The 23,681-nt window shown below is 36.5% G+C and overlaps 1 protein-coding gene across 2 annotated transcripts in view; it reads right to left on the reverse strand.

Moving 5' to 3' along the window:
• Window positions 1–23,681, reverse strand: part of SIK2 (salt inducible kinase 2) — a 125,613-nt gene that overhangs the window by 96,703 nt on the left and 5,229 nt on the right. Inside the window, exons 1-3 of one of the 2 annotated variants that reach the window (XM_038536204.1) lie at window positions 20,450–20,512; window positions 10,686–10,802; window positions 7,158–7,221 (exon numbers count right to left, since the gene is read on the reverse strand). In XM_038536204.1, coding sequence (XP_038392132.1) covers window positions 7,158–7,221; window positions 10,686–10,727 — 106 coding nt within the window. In that variant the 5' untranslated portion in view covers window positions 10,728–10,802; window positions 20,450–20,512. Of the gene's footprint in view, window positions 1–7,157; window positions 7,222–10,685; window positions 10,803–20,449; window positions 20,513–23,681 lie in introns of those variants that run through there. The other variant, XM_038536203.1, reaches the window with a different exon arrangement.

Below are 23,681 nucleotides of genomic sequence, written 5' to 3' on the forward strand. Positions count from 1 at the left end.
TAAGGATAATCCATAGACGTATGGAAGGAATAGTTGGGCACATGCATTTATTTAGTGGAGCTACCCTATTTGCAGATGGAAGAATTTGGATTTTATCCAAAAAACAATGAGAGATGAAGGTTACTGAACACAGTAGTAATGTAATAAAAATAATATCTGGGTAAGATTAAACAGGAATTATTTCAGAAATGTATTTGATTGGAAAAGAAACAGGGAGTGGTAAAACATGCGATCTTCATAACTGAGACATAAGGTGATGAAAGCCTAGATCAGGGTGATGACTGTGGAAACAGAAGGATTTAATTTCAAGTCACTTTTTCAAGAACACAGAGTATGCTTTGCTGGCCAACTAAATATGAAACTAAGGTATTAAAAAAAAAAAGGAATACAACACCCTCCAAAACAAAGTAGGCACTAAAGGAGTATTTGTAAAGTGTGATAAAGAAGAATTCCAAAGTTAGAAACATAAAAGGTAAATTTTAATGCATAGTTCTTAACACATAGTTTATACTGTTTATGTGATTTTTTTTCATCTAAGCCTCCAATTGACTTAAAAGATTTTTGACTCAATTCACTTAAAATCTTATACATATTTTTCACTACTTGATTAATGTTACGGATGGCATTTTTTCACTTCTGTTTTATTTCCTCATGGGCTTCATGTCATAAACTGGCTGGCTAGTAGACTGTTCTTGCTTGTACCTATCTGAATCTACAGTTTACTCTGTATTCCGTATTCACCCTATTTTATATTAAAAAAATAAACTACATACATTTAAAAATCCCAAAATTATATTTCAATTTCTATAACGCAATGTGATCCAAACTCTTAATATCAAAAGTCTTGGCAAGAAAGAAAATTTAGAATATTCCATTTTCACAGAAATGACATCTCACAAGTAATAGCCATCTCTCTCAAATAAATAAATGAAATTTAAAAAAAAACAAACTATAGCTTCAAGCCTTAAAAATATTCCAGTGGGTAAAGACTTAACCTCTTGACCCCACTGTTCTTCTCAACTACTTCCCCATTTCTAGTCTCCCTTTTTGCAGTAGAAATCCTTGTAAGAGTGGTATATTCTGCGCTCTCCGTTTTTCTTCTCTTATTTGCTGTTAAAACTCTTCTCTGTAGCTTTTGACCCACTCACTCCACCAAAACTGTTCTTACCAACTGCCAAATACAATGGTAAACCTTCATTCTTCATCTTTCTTGATCTATCCATTTGATACAGATGTTCATTCACACCACCCTCTTAAGAACGTTTTTTTTTTTTTTAAAGATTTTATTTATTTATTCATGAGAGAAACAGAGATAGAGAGGCAGAGACACAGGCAGAGGGAGAAACAGGCTCCCTGCGGGGAGCCCCATGTGGGCTCGATCCCAGGACCCTGAGATCACGACCCGAGCCAAAGGCAGACACCCAACCACTGAGCCACCCAGGTGCCCAATACCATCCTCCTAAGAACATGTGCCTCACTTGGTTACCAGGACATTGCATTCTGTGGTCTCCTTTGTTGGCTCCTATTTTCCCAAACTTTTAATGTCACAAACTTTTGCTCAATCACATGATCCTGAGATCACCTGAGCCAAAATCAAGAGTCTGATGCTTAACCAACTGAGCCAAGGCACCCTCTATTCATTCATTCCTTCTTCTTCTTCTTCTTCTTTTTAAGATGTTATTTATTTACTCATGAGAGACACATACAGAGAGAGACAGAGAGAGAGAGAGAGAGAGGCAGAAACACAGGCAGAGGGAGAAGTAGGCTCCATGCAGGGAGCCTGATGTGGGACTTGATCCAGGGTCTCCAGGATCAGGCCCTGGGCTAAACCGCTGACCCACCTGGGCTACCCTCCATTCTTCTTTCAAGGCATATTGTCAGTCTGATCACATAGCACTATGTGCACTGCTACTACTCTGCTGAGCCATCATCATCTCTTACTAGGACTATTGCAACAGCCTCCTACCTGATTTCTCTGTTTCTACCCTCCCTCACTACAATCTATTTTCAACACAGTAGCCAGAGTGGTGGTTTTAAAATGTCAAATTAGATTTAGATGTGACATTCTTCTTTGCTCAAACCCCTCTTATAGTTCTTATTTTATTCAAAGTAAGAGCTAAAGTCCTTACAATGGCCTACAAAGCTCCCAAATCTGCCCTGCTTCTGCTTGCCATTTGCCTTTCTGACCTCATCTCCTACTCTTCTTCCTCCCTCCTTACTCTTGCTGCCTCTTTCCAGCTATACTGGCTTCCCTGCTCTTCCTTGAACATACCAAGCACAGTACTCCTTCAGAACCTCTGGATTTACTCTTCCCTCTCCTGGATGATCCTTTCTTCCATAACTATCTGACTGTGCTTTCCAGTCTTTGCTCAAATGTCAGTCCGGCCTTCCCTGACTGCTCTATTTAACATTGCAATTACTTCCCTACTCCCCAATCACCCCCTTTCTTGTTCTACTATGTCCATAACACTTATCACCATCTAATATACTATATAATTTACTTATTTTTTATGGTGTCTATCCCCACACCAGAATGTAAGGTTTGTAACAGGGATTTTTGTCTGTTTTCTTCATTGTGGTAGTCCTAACCATATAAACAGTATGTAACACATAACTGGTTTTCAATAAAGATTTCTTGAGAAACTGATTAAACTGAATGAATAAGCAAATATAAGAAAGAACAGGAAACAGAGAAAAAGGGTAAGAACAGAAGACAGAAAAAAGGATGAAGGAAAAGAAAGAAGAAAAGGAGAGATACCTGCCACAAGTGATGCAACAAGTAACATGGTAAGCTAGATTTGTTTGGCTTCAAAGCCCATACGGTTCTGATTGTAGCATCAGTTAAAAAGCTTCTAAATAAATATCTTAAGAATTTAAATAAGTTTAATAAGCAGTAGCATGAAAAAGAAAAATTGTAAGTAAAAAAGGCAAGATACCTTTCCTGAAACACAATTAGAAAATGATTAAATAGAACTATTTAGGGCAGCCCTGGTGACTCAGTAGTTTAGCGCCGCCTTCCGCCCAGGGCATGATCCTGGAGTCCCGGGATCGAGTCCCAGGTCAGGCTCCCTGCATGGAGCCTGCTTCTCCCTCTGCCTGTGTCTCTGCCTCTCTCTCTCTGTCTCTCATGAATAAATAAAATCTTTTTTTTTTTTTTACATATCTATTTGCCCTTTATCTGAAGGTATGAACAGTTCTTTTTTTATAATAAATTTATTTTTTATTGGTGTTCAATTTGCCAACATACAGAATAACACCCAGTGCTCATCACATCAAGTGCCCCCCTCAGTGCCTGTCACCCATTCACTCCCAACCCCCGCCCTCCTCCCCTTCCACCACCCCTAGTTCGTTTCCCAGTTAGGAGTCTTTATGTTTTGTCTCCCTTTCTGATACTGAATAAATAAAATCTTAAAAAAAAAAAAAACTATTTAGAATTCAACTTTAAATAATACATTTCTCAAAACTACAGAAGTATACATAATTCTTTCTTTTATAATAGCTAAACTTGGGCAGCCCAGGTGGCTCAGCGGTTTAGTGCCACCTTCAGTCCAGGGCGTGATCCTGGAGACCCGGGATCAAATCCCACATCGGGCTCCCTGCATGGAGCCTGCTTCTCCTTCTGCCTGTGTCTCTGCCTCTCTCTCTCTCTCTCATGAATAAAATCTTTAAAAAAAATAGCTAAAATTAAAGATAATTTTGATAGGATTGGAAACTTCTTTCAACCAAGATACAGTAACAGCGAGTGGACTTACCCGCCCAAAACAACCCCCACAACAAATAAAAGACAAAAATATATGACACTGGTTTATAGCACACTGAACATGAGGCAAAGAAGAGTCATCCCTGACAGGCAGGAAAGAAATGAAGTAAGACTCATGAATACCCTCAACTAATGCCTTGAGAGAGAGGATGTAGGCCATAGGATAGGAAAAGGAGACACAGGCAGAGCCCAGCAGAGTCCCCGGGTTAAGGAGACAGAACTGAGAGTCTAAGGAGAACAAGCTGAATAAAGATAACAAAACAGAGCGTACCAAAGGAGAGAGGTGAGAACTGCAAAGCTCTGATATGTGAAGGTCCCCCTTGAGCATCCAGGAGAGTACTGGCACATATGTGAGAAAACCACTCAAGGCTAGAAAAAGAATCATCTATGAGGATTAAAAAAAAAAAAAAATAGTGCCTGGTACCAGGAACACTGTCTGTTTCTACTGACCAGGCTAAAAAAGCTCCAAAATCACAGGGCATTGGGTAGAGTACTCCAAAGTGGGAAATAATAATACCTAGACTGAGCACTACTCCAATCATAAAAGGAAGACTCAAAAGATATAAACTGCTTCCAAGTAACTCAACTGTGTCCCACATCAAAGGTCAGGAGAAGGTATAGGAATACAAAAATATGTGGCAACCAGTAAGGTAAAACTGACAATGTCTGACATCCACTCAAAGACTACCAGGCATGTGAATAAGCAGGAAAATCTGACCAAAACTGGGGAAAAATATGAATGGTTTAAAACTGATTCAGCACTGATAGAGATACCAGAATTAGGGGATGTGGACATTACAAGTTATTAAAACTGTATTCCAGATGTTTAAAAAGCTAACTAAAGACATAGTAGATAGGGACACCTGGGTGGCTCAGTGGTTGAGCATCTGCCCTTGGTTCAGGGCATTATCCTGGGGTCCCGGGATGGAGTTCCGCATTGGGCTCCCCTCGAGGAGCCTGCTTCTCCCTCTGCCTATGTCTTTGCCTCTATCTCTCATGAATAAATAAATTCTTAAAAAAAAAGACATAGTAGTTATAAAAAAGAAAGAAAAAGGCCCTAATCAAGTTTACAGAGCAGAAAATTGCAACATCTGAGACGAGGAATTAATGGCAAATGGATTGAGATTAATGGCAAACTAGACATTGCAGAAGAAAAGATGCTAGGACTTGAAGACCTACAAACATCAACTATCCAAAAGGAAATACAGGAAGACAAAGGAGTATTTTTAAATGGTAAAAGACATCAGTGAGCTGTAGAACAATTTCAATCAGCCTAATATATGTGTAATCAGAGTCTCTAAAGATGAGAAATGGGTGGGCCAGAAAAACTGGTTGAGAAACTAATGGCTGAGAGTTTTCTGGAATTGATGGAAGCTATATATTCACAGGTCCAGGAAGCTCAAAGAACAGAATCATGAAGAAAACCATACATATCATAGCGAAATCATTGAAACCAGTAGTAAACAAAAAACTATAAAAGCAGCCACGATATCAAGCCACATTACATACAGAGGAATAAAGAAAAAGAGGACAGCAGACTTTTTTTTCAGAAACAATGCAAATGGGAATACAGGAAGCAACATCTTTAAAGTACTGAAAGAGGAAAAAAAAAAACCCAAATTAGAATTATATACCCAGTATAAATATCTTTCAAAAACAAAGATTTTAGACACACAAAAGCTGAAAGATTTCATCACCAACAGACCTGCATTACAAGAAATGCCAAAGAAAATCCTTCAGACAGAAGGAAAATGACACCAGATGAAGGTATGTATCTATACAAAGAAACGAAAATGAAAATGTGCATCTATATATAGGGATACAGCAATAATTTCACTAATAAATATGTAAGATTTTAAAAAATACTGCAATATCTTTAAAACATAATTGACTTTTTAATAAAAAATATTTTTTATTTATTTATGATAGTCATACAGAGAGAGAGAGAGAGGCAGAGACACAGGCAGAGGGAGAAGCAGGCTCCATGCATCGGGAGCCCGACGTGGGATTCGATCCCGGGTCTCCAGGATCATGCCCTGGGCCAAAGGCAGGCGCCAAACCGCTGCGCCACCCAGGGATCCCATAATTGACTTTTTAAACAAAAGCAACAACACTGTATTTTGTATTTTATAAAATAAGCATAAGTAAAATGTCTGACAAGAACATAAAAGCCAGGAGCTGCAAAATAATGGCATATTAAGACTCATGCTATATGTAAAGTGATGAATAATTACCTGAAGGTAGACTGTAAGTCAAGACTTGGACATGAATGTTCAGAGCAATTCATGTGTAATGGCCAAAATCCAAAACCAACCCAAATATTCATAGGAACAAATGAATGGATAACCTGGGGTATATTCATACAGTAGAAAGCTATTTACAATAAAACTACTTAGCAATGAAAAGAAATGGTATATTGATACAACAAAATGGATAAATCTTAAAACAATTATACTGAAAAATGCCATGCAAAAAAAAAGAGTATATGCTGTATGACCACATTTATAAAACTCTACAAGACACAAACTCATCTATAGCAACAGAAATCAGAGCAGTAGTTGCTTGGAGGTGAGGTGGGGCAAGATAGACAAAGGATATTTTGGGAATTATGGATATCTTGACCGTGGTGATGGTTTCTTTCACGTGTGTGTGCATGCGAAAGTGAATTAAGTTGTACACATTAAATAAAAGAAATTTATTATATATGAATAATTACTCACTAAGGCTATTTAAAAACCATTTTGGATTTAAATGTGCAGGTTAAAAACCAAAAGTGGTTAGACTACCTAAGTGTTCTGGCTCTGTAAGAATAAAAATATGTGAAAACTAGAACAAAATATTTGTAATTTTTTTAAGGGTTAGAATGGATCATAGAAACCAATTAATCAAAACCCTTCCTTATTAGGGATGAAGGAATCAAGTCCCAGAAAGGTATAATGACTTGCCCAGGGTCTCACAGCTATAGTCAGTATAATCAGTAGCTTACTAAAATGTATGAGCCAAAACAGAAGGGACTGGATTATTTCAGTCACCATTACGTCCCCTAAACCTACAACAATGCCTGGGACATAGCTGGAACTCAGTATTTGTCAACTGATTTTTCCCCTGGAAGGAAAGGTAAAAAATGAGGATAAAAGGAAAGAAAGTCCCCCTTGCAATAGCAGATGACAGAATTAAGCAATAGCTTTAATACCATAAACATCATGAACACAAGAGAATAAATTATATTCCACAGCTTTGTTTTACTGAATATTTTATTATATTGTAATGCTTAAAAATTTCTAGTTCATGTTGCCAACTCTTAAACAAGCAGGAAAGTCAATAGGAAATATTCCATTCATGAAGATTAGTGACATTTTCAAATTAAAAACAAATTTAAAGAATAGTAAATACTTACCAAAAATTTCTCCATTTTTGGCATATTCTGTCACAAGGTACAACATATTTTTGGTCTCCATTACCTATTGATAAATAATTCCACATTAGTCTGACAGGAAAGGATTGCAGTTCTATTATATTGCAGCTCAACATTCTATGGAGTTATTACATAAAACTAATAAAAGTATCAAATTTATGAATAATTCATAAGGTGGCAAAGTTTACAAGACAATAACTTTCTGCTAACACTTTTGTGAGAAATCTAGATCCTCACTTTTCCAAGTATGGTCCATGGACCAGCAACAACAGCAGCACTGCTCTGGCATCTGTTAGAAATGGAGAATCTCAGGCCCCTCCCCAGACCTGTTGACACAAAATTTCCATTTTAACAAATGGAAGATCAACTTTTTACCACCTTCTTATGGACTTTTCTAGCCCTTTGCTATATGGTAGACTGATTAAGAATAATAAAATAGAGCTCAATTTATCTAGCCTGTAGTCTAGATAATCTGGCACAATAGTATATTCCTCCTATTCTGTTGTAATATTATTACAAAGTACTGTTATTTTAAAAACATTGTTCAAAAGCTTCTTCCTAACTCCACTGCTGTACAGTTTTATTCAAATTAGTTTTTCTATGTTTAGAAAGGAAGCATGTCAGTGTCACAAACTTCGTATTTCAAACTATACTGAATCAAAAGGAAATTAATTTATAAGCTCAAAATGAGTGAATTTTAGATTCTTTGTAACATTATCTTTTTATGTACTGGCACATGCTAAGAATGAAAATTTAACTGCTGTCTACTGAAAAGGTGGAAATTAATTTTGCTTTAACATGAAGGTTTAAGACTATTCCCAATCAGGCCAGAAAACTAAGAGCTACCAACAACTGGAGTCTGAATAAGCTAAATAGTCAATTTAACTGCTTATTTAGCTCTAATAAAGATGGAATTATATGAATTACCGTAGTTTTAACCTCAGTTTGGCTTATAGTTCATCAGACTTCTAAGGATTTGGATTAGTTCCTTATAACTATCCTCTTTAGGAATTAAAAAAAAAAAGCTTAAAAGGAGAAATACTCTGATATAAATATGACCAAAGAAGTCTGTAGTTTTAGAACTCAGGAACTGTTTTGAGTGGCACACCATGGTCTCTTATTCTAATGGTAATATTAATGGTCTCCAATGGTTTCTACACCTTTTTTTTTTTAAGATTTATTTATTTATGATAGACATAGAGAGAGAGGCAGAGACACAGGAGGAGGGAGAAGCAGCTCCACTCCGGGAGCCCGACATGGGACTTGATCCCGGGACTCCAGAATCACGCTCTGGGCCAAAGGCAGGCACCAAACCACCAAGCCACCCAGGGATTCCCTGGTTTCTACACCTTTTTTTTTTTTTTTTATGATAGTCACAGAGAGAGAGAGAGGCAGAGACACAGGCAGAAGGAGAAGCAGGCTCCATGCACCGGGAGCCCGACGTGGGATTTGATCCTGGGTCTCCAGGATCGCGCCCTGGGCCAAAGGCAGGCGCCAAACCGCTGCGCCACCCAGGGATCCCTCTACACCTTTTTAATTGCAAGTCTCTATTAGTAACAAGTTGTTTAGCTAAACATGTATCACATATACATGTATGTGTATATACAAACACATATGCATATGTTTATATGAATATGAGCAGAGACACAAATTACATACTTGTGCCACTGTATAAACACATTATGTACATTATAGAATGCACACAAGAAGATAAATACAAAAAATAAGCGTAGGGTTCTAATATTTGCTTCTTATGCCCAAGGGACACTTGTGCTAACCCACGTGAGTGCACAGAATGGCGTGCCAGTATTAGCTCTGTGTGAGGAAAAAAAAAGCCCTGACCTGTAAGTAGCTCTCTATGGTGTAAATACTCCCACCAAGGCTGATTTTGAGCTGAATCGAAGAACATCTACAAATCTACCAATTAGTTCTTACAAGCTAGCACAGGCTGAGTCCAGCATACCACTGGGTGCATGCCTCACGCTATGGAGATCCAAGTCCTGGGCTAGCATACTATAACATTTTAGTTTAAAAATAGTTTTCCAATAGGGACATCTGGATGGCTCAGTTGGTTAAGCACTGGACTCTTGATTTTGGCTCTGGTCATGACCTCAGGGTTGTGAGATCAAGAAGCCGGTTATAGGCTTGGTACTGAGCATGGAGGCTGCTTAAGATTCTCTCTCTTCCCCTTCTCTTTCTCTCTCTTGCCTCCCCCCCCCCCTAAAAAAAATAGTTTTCCAGTATAAAAATTCTAATTAGTGAATAGAAGTGTTTAAAAAATGTTTTGTATTACATATCATTCCTCAACATGAATTACTCTTTAAGAATCAGAGATGTTCCTTTTTTTTTTTTAAGGTTTATTAATTTATTTTACGGAAAGAGAGAGAGCATGTGCAGATGGGGGGTGGGGGGCAAAGGGAGGGGGGGAGAGAGAAAGAGAATGAATCCCAAGCAGACTCTGTGCTGAGCATGGAGCCAGCCATGAGGCTGGATCCCACAACCCTCAATACCAAGACCAGAGATGAAACCAAGAGTCACTTAGCCAACTGTGACACCCAGGAACCCCAGAGAAGATCTTCCTTTAAAAAAAAAAAACACAGCTCACACTTGAGATGGGTACAATTTATTTTACAAAAATTGTATCTCAATAATTTATTAAAAAATGATTTTTTAAAAAATGACTCCTTTACTTTATCTGACAAAATAATCCAAACAAGATAAGATTTGGCTCTAAGTATTATAAAATATGCCACTAAGTAATATACTATTTTAACCTTTGTATTTCATAAAACATAAACAGTGTATTTTTTTAAATAAGCAAAACTGCCATATCCGCATTAATGGCATCACCACCAAAAGCCAACAGGGTTGAGCATCATCAATGCACAATTACAAACTTTTTTATTTTTATTTTTATTTTTTTAAGATTTTTTTTTTTTTTTTAATTTTTATTTATTTATGATAGTCACACAGAGAGAGCGAGAGAGGCAGAGACACAGGCAGAGGGAGAAACAGGCTCCATGCACCGGGAGCCCGATGTGGGATTCGATCCCGGGTCTCCAGGATCGCGCCCTGGGCCAAAGGCAGGCGCTAAACCGCTGCGCCACCCAGGGATCCCGATTTTTTTAAGATTTATTTATTTATTCATGATAGACAGAGAGAGGCAGAGACAGAAACAGGCTCAATGCCGGGAGCCCGACGCGGGAATTGATCACTGGACTCCAGGATCGCGCCCTGGGCCAAAGGCAGGCGCTAAACCGCTGAGCCACCCAGGGATCCCCAATTACAAACTTTTTAAATTAAATAACTTAGTCTGAGACAACTTAAAATTAAGCTACTAGTTTTTTATTTCCTAATTTTTTACTTATAGAAAATGTGTGTGCTCAGCTTAATAAAAACCATTAATTATTCTTTTTTTATTGACTAAGAAAACTAACACAAAAGAGAAAAATAAAGCAAATGAGGAAACAGGTAGTGAGAAGCATGGAGTGGAATAAGGTTACATCTTACCTGATAAAGTTTGATGATGTGTGGGTGGTCTAACATTTTCATTATTTGTACTTCTCGGTAGATTTTCTCAAGGTTCACTGCATCCAGCTGAGATTTATCAATTATTTTTATCGCCACCTGTGTCCCAGACACAAATAAATATAATTATTATGATGGTTAACATTTTCCAGTTAAGAATCTTTTGTATATAGGGCACCTGATACTTTGCCTGTAAGTTCCTAAGACAACAAAAATACTTCTATTTTTTTAATTTTTATTATTTATTCATTCATGAGAGAGAGAGAGAGAGAGAGAGAGAGAGGCAGAGATGTAGGCAGAGGGAGAAGCAGGCTCCATGCAGGGAGACTGACGTTGGACTCGATCCCTGGTCTCTAGGATCAGGCCCTGAGCTGAAGGCGGCGCTAAACCGCTGAGCCAACCGGGCTGCCCCCCAAAATACTTTTTTTAAAAAAATTTTTATTTATGATAGTCACAGAGAGAGAGAGAGAGAAAGAGAGAGAGAGAGAGAGGCAGAGACATAGGCAGAGGGAGAAGCAGGCTTCATGCACTGGGAGCCCGATGTGGGATTCGATCCCGGGTCTCCAGGATCGCGCCCTGGGCCAAAGGCAGGCGCCAAACCGCTGCGCCACCCGGGGATCCCAATACTTTTAATTCAATGCTCATTCATTCAACAAGTACTTCTTAAACATCTATCACATGTGAGGCACTGTGGTGATTTTGTTTAGGAGTATCTTCAGTGTGCTATAGAGAATAACCCTGCAGAGTTACTTTAATAAAACATATTTCTCTTTTAGTATAACTGTAATGTTTTACCCCACTTATAAAATGAATAAAAGCTCAGCAGTGCCAACCAGTTATCTTCCTGCTGCAAAGTACCTGTAAACAAATGATCAGTCAAGTAGAAAGCAGTTTCTGCTGTACTGAAATATAGCTTTTCTAGAAAAGCAAGTGATAGATTCCAAAGAATCTAGACATAGCTTTTGGCAGGGGGTGAGGGGAGGGGGGGAGAGTTAAATATAAAGTATTAAAATCAATTTATATGAAAAATAGGGGATCCCTGGGTGGCGCAGCGGTTTGGCGCCTGCCTTTGGCCCGGGGCGCGATCCTGGAGACCCGGGATCGAATCCCACGTCGGGCTCCCGGTGCATGGAGCCTGCTTCTCCCTCTGCCTGTGTCTCTGCCTCTCTCTCTCTCTGTGACTATCATAAATAAATAAAAAAAATTAAAAAAAAACAACAAAAAGAAAAATAGCAAGTGGATTAAATTTAAGTTTTTATTTGAGAGAGAGTGAGAGAGTGCATGCACACGAATGGGGGTGGGGAGGGGCAAAGGGAGAGGGAAAAGCAGGAACCCAAAGTGGGGCTCAAACCCAGGGCCCCCCCATCATAACCTGAGCCACGCAGGTGCCCCTAAACTTTGTTTTAAAAATCAAAGTGCAAAAACTCATCTGTTAATAATTTGGTAATTTGTGACTGGGTGACGGGCACTGAGGGGGGCACTTGGCGGGATGAGCACTGGGTGTTATGCTATATGTTGGCAAATTGAACTCCAATAAAAAAATTTAAAAATATATATGTATAAAATTTAGTAATTACTCTAGCTTCTGACTTCCATAAAAGAATCTGATTTAAAAATGTGGCCTCTTCCTATAGTAACTAGATAGGAACCCAAACCACTCCAAGGTTAATAACTTGAAGGGACTGCATTTGAAGGTGAATAACCAGGTAGTCAGGGATCAAGAATCATGTACCTTTTTCTATGCAATCAAAAAAGAAATAATTGGGATCCCTGGGTGGCGCAGCGGTTTAGCGCCTGCCTTTGGCCCAGGGCGCGATCCTGGAGACCCGGGATCGAATCCCACATCAGGCTCCCGGTGCATGGAGCCTGCTTCTCCCTCTGCCTGTGTCTCTGCCTCTCTCTCTCTCTGTGTGACTATCATAAATAAATAAATAAATAAATAAATAAATAAATAAATAAATAAATAAATAAATAATTTTTTAGAAATTGTAGCTATTTGGTTAGGAAATAAGCCATTCTGATTTAAGTAAAATTTTCAGATCATTGGGAACCACTCAAACTTGATTATAACAATTTCTGAAGAAACTCTAAAATGTACTTCACATTCTACCAAAAAGGATTACAAACATAATAAAAATTATCTCTACACAAAAATGAGTTATCAATTATTGCATATGCTATAATAGTTCAATACTCCTAAAAGGTATCCAAGGCTACAGGACTCAGCTTATCAATTCACTTAATTCCTTCAGACTCCTGTTTATACATTTAGTTTTTTTCTTCTTTCCTATGGCTGCTTTGTCCTTTGTTGTTACCTCTTAAAGCTCTACTGTAAGGTTTATTTCTTACCAATCTCTATTTCAGCTTATTTTCTTATTTGAATTAACTGTAACCCAGACAAGAACTCAAGATTCCCAGGAGAAATAAGATTACTAAACACAATGCATGAAATTAAATTTATTGTCTAAGAAGAAAGGGGGTAAGTCCTTCTCTAGACAGTAAAATACATAGGTTTTGTGATATTTTCACTACATTTGATGGTATTTAATTCCATAATCAAAATATTCTAGAAAGTAAAAGGTGCTAAACTTTGCTAGATAAGGAGACTGATCAATATTGTACTTGATATTAAGGACATTACTGGACTACCTCAGCATTTATTTAAATTTAAATAGATTTAAAGCACCCCCCCCAATTTTATGATACAATATTATCAATTACTTTAGGTAAAAGCTGCCAGACAAAAGATACGTGTATATTTTAACTTCCCCAATATTCCATAGGAAGGTAATATGGAATTTCACAAACATGCTTATTTTGAAGAAAATATCTTGCCCTCCAATTGCTGGAGCATGTCTAGATATCTCATCACTAACAAAAAAACTTTTATAATGAAATGGGTCAGAACCAGCTAATAAATAGAAAAAGAGTATCTTGGTTATCATATCTTTAACATTATAATGTTACAAAGAAAAAACTTAGACCCTCGATTCCAATTTTTTTTTTAAAGATTTTATTTATTTATTCATCAGAGACTGATTGAGAGAGAGAGAGAGGCAGAGCCACAGGCAGAGGAAGAAGCAGGTTCCACGCAGGGAGCTTGATGTGGGACTCGATCCCAGGTCTCCAGGATCACGCCCTGGCATGAAGGCGGGCACTAAACCTCTAAGCCACCCCCTCAATTCCAATTAAAGCAAGGTATACCAAAACTCCATACTCTTTTGAAACCTTGGCCTCAAACAATAAAAAACTGAAAAATACATAAATTATCTAAATAAGCCTTAATAATAAGCCATAAATCTCATTATTTAAATTTTCTCAACCAAAAAATCTGAAATGACAAAATCTAATTCTTCTATTTTATCTTCTAAATGTACAGACCACAAGTTCATATACTTGTCTCTTTACCCTGCTATCCCTTGCTTATAAGGATTATGAAAGAGTAAAGCACACTAAAGAAAAAGCAGAGCATGTGTTAATGTGTTCCTTTTTTAAATTTTTATTTATTTATGATAGTCACACAGAGAGAGAGAGAGAGAGAGAGAGGCAGAGACATAGGCAGAGGGAGAAGCAGGCTCCATGCACCGGGAGCCCGATGTGGGATTCGATCCCGGGTCTCCAGGATCGCGCCCTGGGCCAAAGGCAGGCGCTAAACCGCTGCACCACCCAGGGATCCCTAATATGTTCTTTTTAATAGGACTTTTATTACTGTGGTGTATCACACTGATTTGCAGATGCTGAACCATCCTGGCAGCCCAGGAATAAATCCCACTTGGTTGTGGTGAATAATCCTTATAATGTTCTGTTGGGTTCTATTAGCTAGTGTCTTGGTGAGAATTTTTGCATCCATGTTCATTCAAAATGCCATCAACATTTTTCACAGAGCTGGAACCAAAAATCTTAAAATTTTTATGAACCGTAAGAGAACCCAAACAGCCAAAGTAATGTTGAAAAAGAAAACCAAAGCTGGAGGCATCGCAATTTCATATTTTAAGCTGTATTACAAAGCTGTAGTCATTAAGACAGTATGGTACTGGCACAAAAAAACAGACACACAGATCAATGGAGCAGAACAGAGAATCTAGCAATGGACCCTTGCCTCTACAGTCAACTAATCTTTGACAAAGCAGGAAAGAATATCCAACGGGAAAAAGACGGTCTCTTCAACAAATGGTGTTGGGAAAACTAGACAGCCACATACAGAAGAATTAAACTGGACCACCTTCTTACACCATACACACAAATAAATTCAAAATGGATGAAAGACCTAAATGTGAGACAGGAATCCATCAAAATCTAAAGAACTCAGGCAGCAACCTCTTCGACCTCAGCCACAGCAACTCCTTGCTAAACACATCTCCAAATGCAAGAGAAACAAAAGCAAAAATGAACTACTGAGACTTCATCAAGATTAAAAGCTTCTGCACAGCAAAGGAAACATTCAACAAAACTAACAGGCAACCTACAGAATGGGAGAAGATATTTGCAAGTGTCTTGAAAGATAGAGGGCTAGTATCCAAGATCTATAAAGAACCTATTAAACTCAACACCTAAAGAACAAAAAATTCAGTCAAGAAATGGGCAGAAGATACGAAGAGACATTTATCCAAAGATGACAAATGGCCAACAGACACATGAAAAAATGCTCCACATCACTTGGCATTAGGGAAATACAAATCAAAACAACGAGATACCACCCTTGCACCAGTCAGAAGCAAAGATGTGGACAAAGAGGAACCCTCTGACACTGCTGGTGGGAATCTCAATCTCAGAACCCTGAGATCATGACCTGAACTGATCTTAAAGAGGCAGACACTTAACCGAGTTCCCCAGGCACCTCAAAATTGAGTATTCAACCTCAAAAATTCAAAAATATGTTGAATTAAAAACAATAAAATACCTAATAATGTCATTTAAGTTATATTAAGAAATATCATTTCCACTGATATTCACAAAGATTAAAAGGTAAACATCCTTGTGAGGTAAGGTTCAACAAGATGGCCACTTTTATACACTGCTGGTATGACAATAAAACAGGTTATAATTTTTCTGAAATGTAATTTGGCAATTTCTACCAAGAACCTTAAAAATCATCCATCCTGGGATGCCTGGCTGGCTTAGTCAGTAGAACATGTGACTCTTGATCTCGGGGTTGTGAGTTTGAACTCCACACTGGGTGCAGAGATTACTTAAAAATAAAAATCTCCAAAAAAATTAGGTTAAAACAAAAAGTTATCCATCCTGAGGGAGTTTGGGAAGATGGTAGAGTAGAAGGATCCTGAGCTTACCTTGTTCCATTTATATACCAAGATAACAGCCACATTAGTGCAACTAACTCTGAAAACAACCCAAAGACCAGCAGAAAAATCAATCAAATTCACAAAATAAAACGATGTAAAGAAGACCATGACATACATAAATTTTGTGTGCATGGAGGGTAAAGGGTAAAAATTTAGTGCTTCTAGAATGGGTTCAAACTTAAGTAACCATCAACTTACTATAGACTGCTATATGCAGGAGATGTTATATATGAATCTAATGGTAACCATAAATCAAAAACCTATAATGGGTACACAAGAAATAAGTAGAAAGGAATCCAAGCATAATATTAAAAAAAACTATAGGGAAGACAAGAAGAAAGGAAAAAAGAATAAAAACAATCGTAAAACAAGTAACAAAGGGCAGTAAGTACCTACCTATTGATAATTACTTTAAATGTAAACAGACTATTACTCCAATCAAAAGACACAGAGTGACTGAAAAGGATAAAAAAGCAAGACCCATCTATATGCTGCTTACAAGAGACTCCCTTCAGACTTAGAAACACATCAGATTGAAAATGGAGTGATGGAAAAAACATTTAATATGCAAATGGAAGCAAAAAGATAGATAGGGTAGCAATACTTATATTGGACAAAACAGACTTTACAATACAGATTAACAAGAGACAAAGAAGGTCACTACATAAAGAGAACAATCCAACAATAAGATACAACAGTAAATATTTATGCACCCAACATGATAGCAGCCAAATACATAAAGCAACCATTAACAAACACAAAGGAAGAAATCAATAGTAATACAATACTAAGAGATTTTCACACACACATCAATGGATAGATCATCCAAACAAAATCAACAAGGAACAGTGGCTTTAAATGACACTTTGGACCATATGGATCTAACAGATACATTCAGAACATTTCATCCCAAAACAGTGGAATACACATTCTTTTCAATTCCATATGGAACACTCTCCAGAAGAGATCACGTGTTAAGCCACAAAACAAGTCTCAACAAATTAAGAAAGACTGAAATCATACCATGCATCCTTTCTGACCACAGCAGTATGAAACTAGAAATCATATGCAAGAAAAAAATCTGGAAAGAACACAAATACATAGAAGCTAAATAACATGCTACTGAACAATAAGTGGGTCCAACAATACATCAAAGAGGAAATTAAAAAAAATAGAGACAAATGAAAATAAAACAATGGTCCAAAATCTTTCAGATGCAGGAAAAACTATTTTAAAAGGAAAAATTATAGCAATACAGGCCTACAACAAGAAGCATGAAAAATCTCAAACAACCTGACCTTATACCTAAAGGAGCTAGAAAAAGAACAAATAAAGGCAGAGGCCACAAGCAAAATAGTAGTAGTAGTAATAATAATAATAATAATAGTAGTAGTAGTAAAGATTACAACATAAGTAAATGAAATAAAAAAAAAGTAAATGAAATAAAAACTATAAAAACAACAGAATAGATAAATGAAACTAGGAGCTGCTTCTTTGAAAATATCAACAAAACTGATAAACATTTAGCCAGGCTTAAAAAAAAAAAAAAGAGATGACTCAAATAAAATCAGAATTGAAGGAGGAGAAATAACTATAAAAAGTTTTATGCCCACAAATTAAATAACCTAGAAGAAATGGTTAAATTCCTAGAAACATATAATCTTCCAAAGCTGAATCAAGAAAAAGTAGAATATTTAACAGAGTGATTACTACTAATGCAATTCAATCAGTAACAAAACAAAAACAAAAGCCTCCCAACAAACAAAAGTCCAGGACCAGATGGTTTCACAGGCCAATTCTATCAAACATGTAGAGAGTTAATACCTATTCTTTCTCAAACTATTCCAAAAAATAGAATAGGAAGGAAAACTTCCAAATTCATTCACAGAGACCAGCATTACCCCGATACCAATATCAGATAAGGACACTACAAGACAAAACAAAACAAGCAAAACACCCTACAAAAACTACCAATATCTCTGCTAAGCATAGATATAAAATACTCGATATATGAGCAAACCAAATCAAACAATACATTAAAAAAATCATTCACCATGATCAAGTGGGATTTATTCTAGGGATGTAAAGGTGGTTCAACATTCACCAATCAACATGATATATTAACAAAAAAAATAGGTAAAACCATATGATCATTTCACTAATGTAGAAAAAGCATTGGTGAAGTACAACATCCATTCGTGATAAAAAAAAATAATCTCAACAAAATAGATTTAGAGGGAACTACTTCAACATAATAAAGGCCATATATGACAAACCCACCACTAATACCATACCCAATGGTGAAAAACTAGGAGCTCTTCTTCCAAGATCAGTAACAGGACAAGCATGTCCACTCTTACTACTTTTATTCAACATAGTACTAGAAATTCTAGCCACAGAAATAAAAGGCATCAAATTGGTAAGGAAGAAGTCAAACTTTACTATTTGCAGATGATATACGTTATAAAGAAAACTACAAAGACTTCACACACAAAATATATATATATATATATTAGAACTGATACATGAGTTCAGTAAAGTTACAGGATATGAAATTAATATACAGAAATCAATTGCATTTCTATACACTAATTAAAAAATAGCAGAAAGAGAAATTGGGAAAACAAACCCATTCACAACCATATCAAAAAGAACAGGGTACCTAGGAATAAATTTAACCATGGAGGTGAAAGATCTATACTCCAAAAACTTCAAAACACTGACAAAAGAAAAACTGAAGACAACATAAACAAATGAGAAGATATTCCATGTTCACAGATTAGAAGAATCAATATTGTTAAAATGTCTATACTACCCAAAGCAATCTACAGATTTAATGCAATCCCTATCAAAATACCACTAATATTTTTCCACAGAACTAGAACAAAAAATACTAAAATTTGTATGGAACTATAAAAGACCCTGAATAGTCAAAGCAATCTTAAAAAAGAAACAAACAAAAACAAAGCGGGAGATATCACAATCCCAGACTTCAAGATATACTACAAAAGCTGTAGTAATCAAAACAGTGTGATCTTAGAGTAATTATCATACTCTTGTATGGTCAACTACTCTACAACAAAGGAGGCAAGAATGTACAATAGTGAAAAGGTGGTCCTTTCAACAAATGGTGCTGGGAAAACTGGACAGCTATATATGCAAAGGAATGAAACTGGATCACTTTCTAACACCATACAACAAAAAAACCCTCAAAATGGATATAAGACCTAAATGTGAGACCTGAAACCATAAAAAAATCAGAACAGAGCACAGGCAGTAATTTAATTTCTCTGACACTGGCCATACCAACATTTTTCTAGATAAGTCTCCTTTAGCAAGGGAAACAAAAGCAAAAATAAACTATTAGGACTACACCAAATAAAAAGCTTTTTGCACAGCAAAGGAAACCAACAAAAAACCAAAAAGGCAATCTACTGAATAGAAGAAGATATTTGCACATGATATATCTATGAAGAGGTTAATATCCAAAATATACAAAAAACTCATACAACAAAAAAACAAATCAAATGAAAAATGGGCAGAGGATCTGAATTGACCTTGTTCCAAAGATGACACCCAGATGGCCAAGAGATCCATGAAAAGATGCTCAACATTACTCATCATTACTGAAATGCAAACCAAAATCACAATGAGTTATCAACTTAAACCAGTCTTAACAACTAAGATCAAAAAGACATGTAACAGGGATCCCTAGGTGGCGCAGCGGTTTGGCACCTGCCTTTGGCCCAGGGCGCAATCCTGGAGACCCGAGATCGAGATCGAGTCCCACGTCGGGCTCCCGGTGCATGGAGCCTGCTTCTCTCTCTGCCTCTCTCTGCCTCTCTCTCTCTCTCTCTCTCTCTGTGTGTGTGACTATCATAAATCAATAATTAAAAAAAAAAAGACAAGTAACAAGTATTGATGAGGATCTGGAGAAGAAGGAACCTTCTTGCACTGTTGTTGGGAATATAAACTGGCAAGACCACTTGTGGAAAATAGTATAAAGGTTCCTCAAAAATTAAAAATAGAAATACCATATGATCCATTAATTCCACTAATGAGCATTCATTGAAAGAAAACAAAAACACTAATTCAAAAAAATATGTATGGAGTCATGTTTATTGCAGCATTATTTACAATAGCCGAGATATGGAAGCAGCCTAAGTGTCCATCAATACTGTGTATATGTGTGTGACACACATGCATGTACATGCACACACACACACACACACACACACGCTGGAGTATTATGCAGCCATTAAAAAGGGTGAGATTAAGGGAAAAAGGGGGTGAGATCATGCCATTTCAGACATCGTGGCTGGACCTAGAAGATACTATGTTAAGTGAAATAAATCAAATTGAGAAGACAAATACCATATGACTCCATTCCTAAGTGGAATCTAAAACACACACACACAAATGAATAAACAAAAAACAGAATCAGACCTATAAATACAGAGAACAAATTGATAGTTGCCAGAAGAGAAGGAGGTGGGGCACTGGGTGAAGTAGAGAAGGAGATACAGGCGTCCATTTCTGGAATGAGTAAGTCACAGAATAAAGGGCACAGTTTAACAAATATAGTCAATAATACAGTAAAAGCAACATCACGGGACAATGTAACAGGACTGATGGCTACACTTGTGGTAAACACCGTATAATGTATATATAATTTTTGCAAAGCACTAAGTTGTACACTTGAAAATAACGTAGAATTGTGTATCAATGATACTCAAATTAAAAAAATTAAAAACAAAAATAGAGCACACTGTGATGAGCACCGAGTAATGTATAGAATTGTTGAATCATTGTAGAACTTAAAGTAATATAACGCTGTCATCACTCATCTCACTTAGCCTGAGGAATCTATTTCTGAGAATTTTTTTTAATTGAAATTTGATTTGCCAACACATATAACACCCAGTACTCATCCCATCAAGTGCCCTTCTCCGTGCCCATCACCCAGTTACCTCATCTTCCCACCCACCTCCCCTTCCACTACCCTTTGTTCGTTTCCCAGAGTTAGGAGTCTCTCATGTTTTGTCACCCTAATTTTTCCAACTCATTTAAAATATTTTTTTAAACAAAGATTTTATTTTTTAGATTTTATTTATTTACCCAAGAGAGTGAGCCCATGAGTGGGGGAGGGGCAGAAGGAGAGGGAGAAGCAGACTCCTCGCTGAGCAGGGAGCCCAACCGTGAGGCTCGATCCCAGGACCCCGGTGTTACCACCCGAGCTGAAGGCAGTCACTTAACCAACTGAACCACCCAGGGGCTCCCCTGAGAAATTATTTAAAGGAAATCTGAAATGAGGGTTAAGACTTATTTGTAAATATATTCAATGAATATTATTTATAATATAAAAATAGAAACAAGTGGTAATTACATGAATTACAGTAAGCTTATGTTATGACTGTTACACAGCTATTAAAATAGTTTTTTCAAAAAAATAGTTTTTTCCTTTTTTAAAAAAATTATTTATTTATATATTCATGAGGTGGGGGGGCAAAGACATAGGAGAGAGAGAAGCAGCTCCATGCAGGGAGCCCAATATGGGACTCAATCCTGGGACTCCAGGATCATGCCCTGAGCTGAAGGCAGACAGACGCTTAACCACTGAGTCGCCCAGGTGTCCCTAGAATAGTTTTTCTTAATAATACAGAGGATTGCTTAAACGAAAATATTAAATTAAAAAAAATCAGTGTTTAAGTGCAGTCTCAACACGAGGTAGGTATATAAGAAGACCAGGAAAAACTAGATACAACTATGACAAAAATGTAATCTGTGGGTGAAAAAAACTGTAGATTATTTTACTTTTCTGCTTTATAGGTTTCTGTGCAATTTTTCTTCAACAAGCATGAATTACTTTTCTAAAAGGAAAAACAAAAAATGAAGTTATTATATTTATCAAATATGCTAACTTCTCTATTTGTGAAATATTAGTCATTTTCATTTTATTTTCTAAACTTTCTATAAAATGGCTATATTTTCTAAAATTTAAATATTAATGAAAAGACTACTATAAAGGTTTCCAACAAAGTAAAACACAATACATGTAAAAGTAACAACATATAAAATGCAAATTTGTACCGAAGACAAGGGTTTAACTGTATGAGCAGAAGTGAAAGCTTATGATGACAGACAAAAGATACTTTTTCTCTTTTCAAAATGCAATTTAATGGTAATGTTATCCCGTCTTTTTGATAATTTAACAAAAGTTGTTTTTTACTTCTCATTAAAGAAATATTCATCTTATGCATTTAGAGAAACCACACATACAAAAGTAGCTTTGGGGGACTTTATAAGGAAGTTACACAATAAGAACAATATTTCTATTAAAAAAAATCAGAAGGGATTAACATATGTTTGCCATCTCAGGTAACAGTTGTTTCAGTGCTATTTACCAGTAATATACTAATTGTACACAGTCTTTCTAGAGTACCAAAGAGCATTATTCTTATCATACAATTAGATCTTCAAGATTAAACACTAAATGTACTTTACAAGCTTATACATCAAAGCACGTACATTTTGACAAGTCAATGTGACTGAGCGGTTCTTCAAAGAAAGGGTTTCTGAAAGCAGGGAAAGTAAATAGTAAAACTAACATGGAGTTCTCTAGTTATCTTCTAAGTATAAATAAGTTAGAATCCAATTTAAAATGGATTGTTATTATTTATTAAAAAAATAATTTATTTGAGTGAGAGACAGCATGAGCAAGGGAGGGAGGAGGCAGAGGTGAGGGAGAGAGAGAATCTTAAACAGACTCCCTGCTGAGGATAGAGTTTAACTTGGGGCTCAATCTCAGAACCCTGAGATCATGACCTGAACTGATCTTAAAGAGGCAGACACTTAACCGAGTTCCCCAGGCACCTCAAAATTGAATATAAGAATCTATATAATGCAATAAATTCTCAAATTATATACTTAATCTGACTTTTCCAATGGTGGGTAAGGAAAAGAGACTGAAGAAAAGGTTAATGTCATTACATTTTTAGATCCATAGAAATTGAACCAAGGATTAAGACTATAAAAGAAATGATTTAAAAAACTCTATCTTTAAAATTATTTAAGCATATCATTAATGACAACCCAATTTAAAAAATGAGCCAAAGGACAAAAAAAGCAATTCACAAAAGAAATAGTCGTCTTATAAAACCATGCAATCAAAATAAAGAAAAATGTTAAATCAGAAATGTTAATTAAAATAAAAATTATTTTCCCCTATCAACTGGGAAAGATTTTAAAAATAATATTCCTGGTAAATTATTTCTTCCTGGTGAAAATTAACAGATACAACATTTCTAGAGGATAATTTGGCATCTCAGACAGTATGATGTAGATGTAGGGACATATTTATTGCTTGACCCAGGAATTCTATCGCCAGGGGATTACCCTGAGGGAATTACAGATAAGTGCACAAAGACACACACACACACACACACACACACACACAAGAACACCCTCTGAAACAGTGCCTTAGAAAGAGAAACAGCAAAATAGAGAAACGATCTAAATGTTCCATAGTAGGAAACTGATGAAATAAAATACAATCATATGATATGTAAGAATGCTATTTAACAATGCTCTAGACTTTTTTTGTTTGTTTGTTTGTTTTAACCCGGGGAAGTGTTAACACATTAAGTAAAAAAAATTAAGTATAGATGACATCAAATTC

Source organism: Canis lupus, chromosome 5, assembly GCF_011100685.1.
Source record: "Canis lupus familiaris isolate Mischka breed German Shepherd chromosome 5, alternate assembly UU_Cfam_GSD_1.0, whole genome shotgun sequence".
Taxonomy (NCBI): domain Eukaryota; kingdom Metazoa; phylum Chordata; class Mammalia; order Carnivora; family Canidae; genus Canis; species Canis lupus.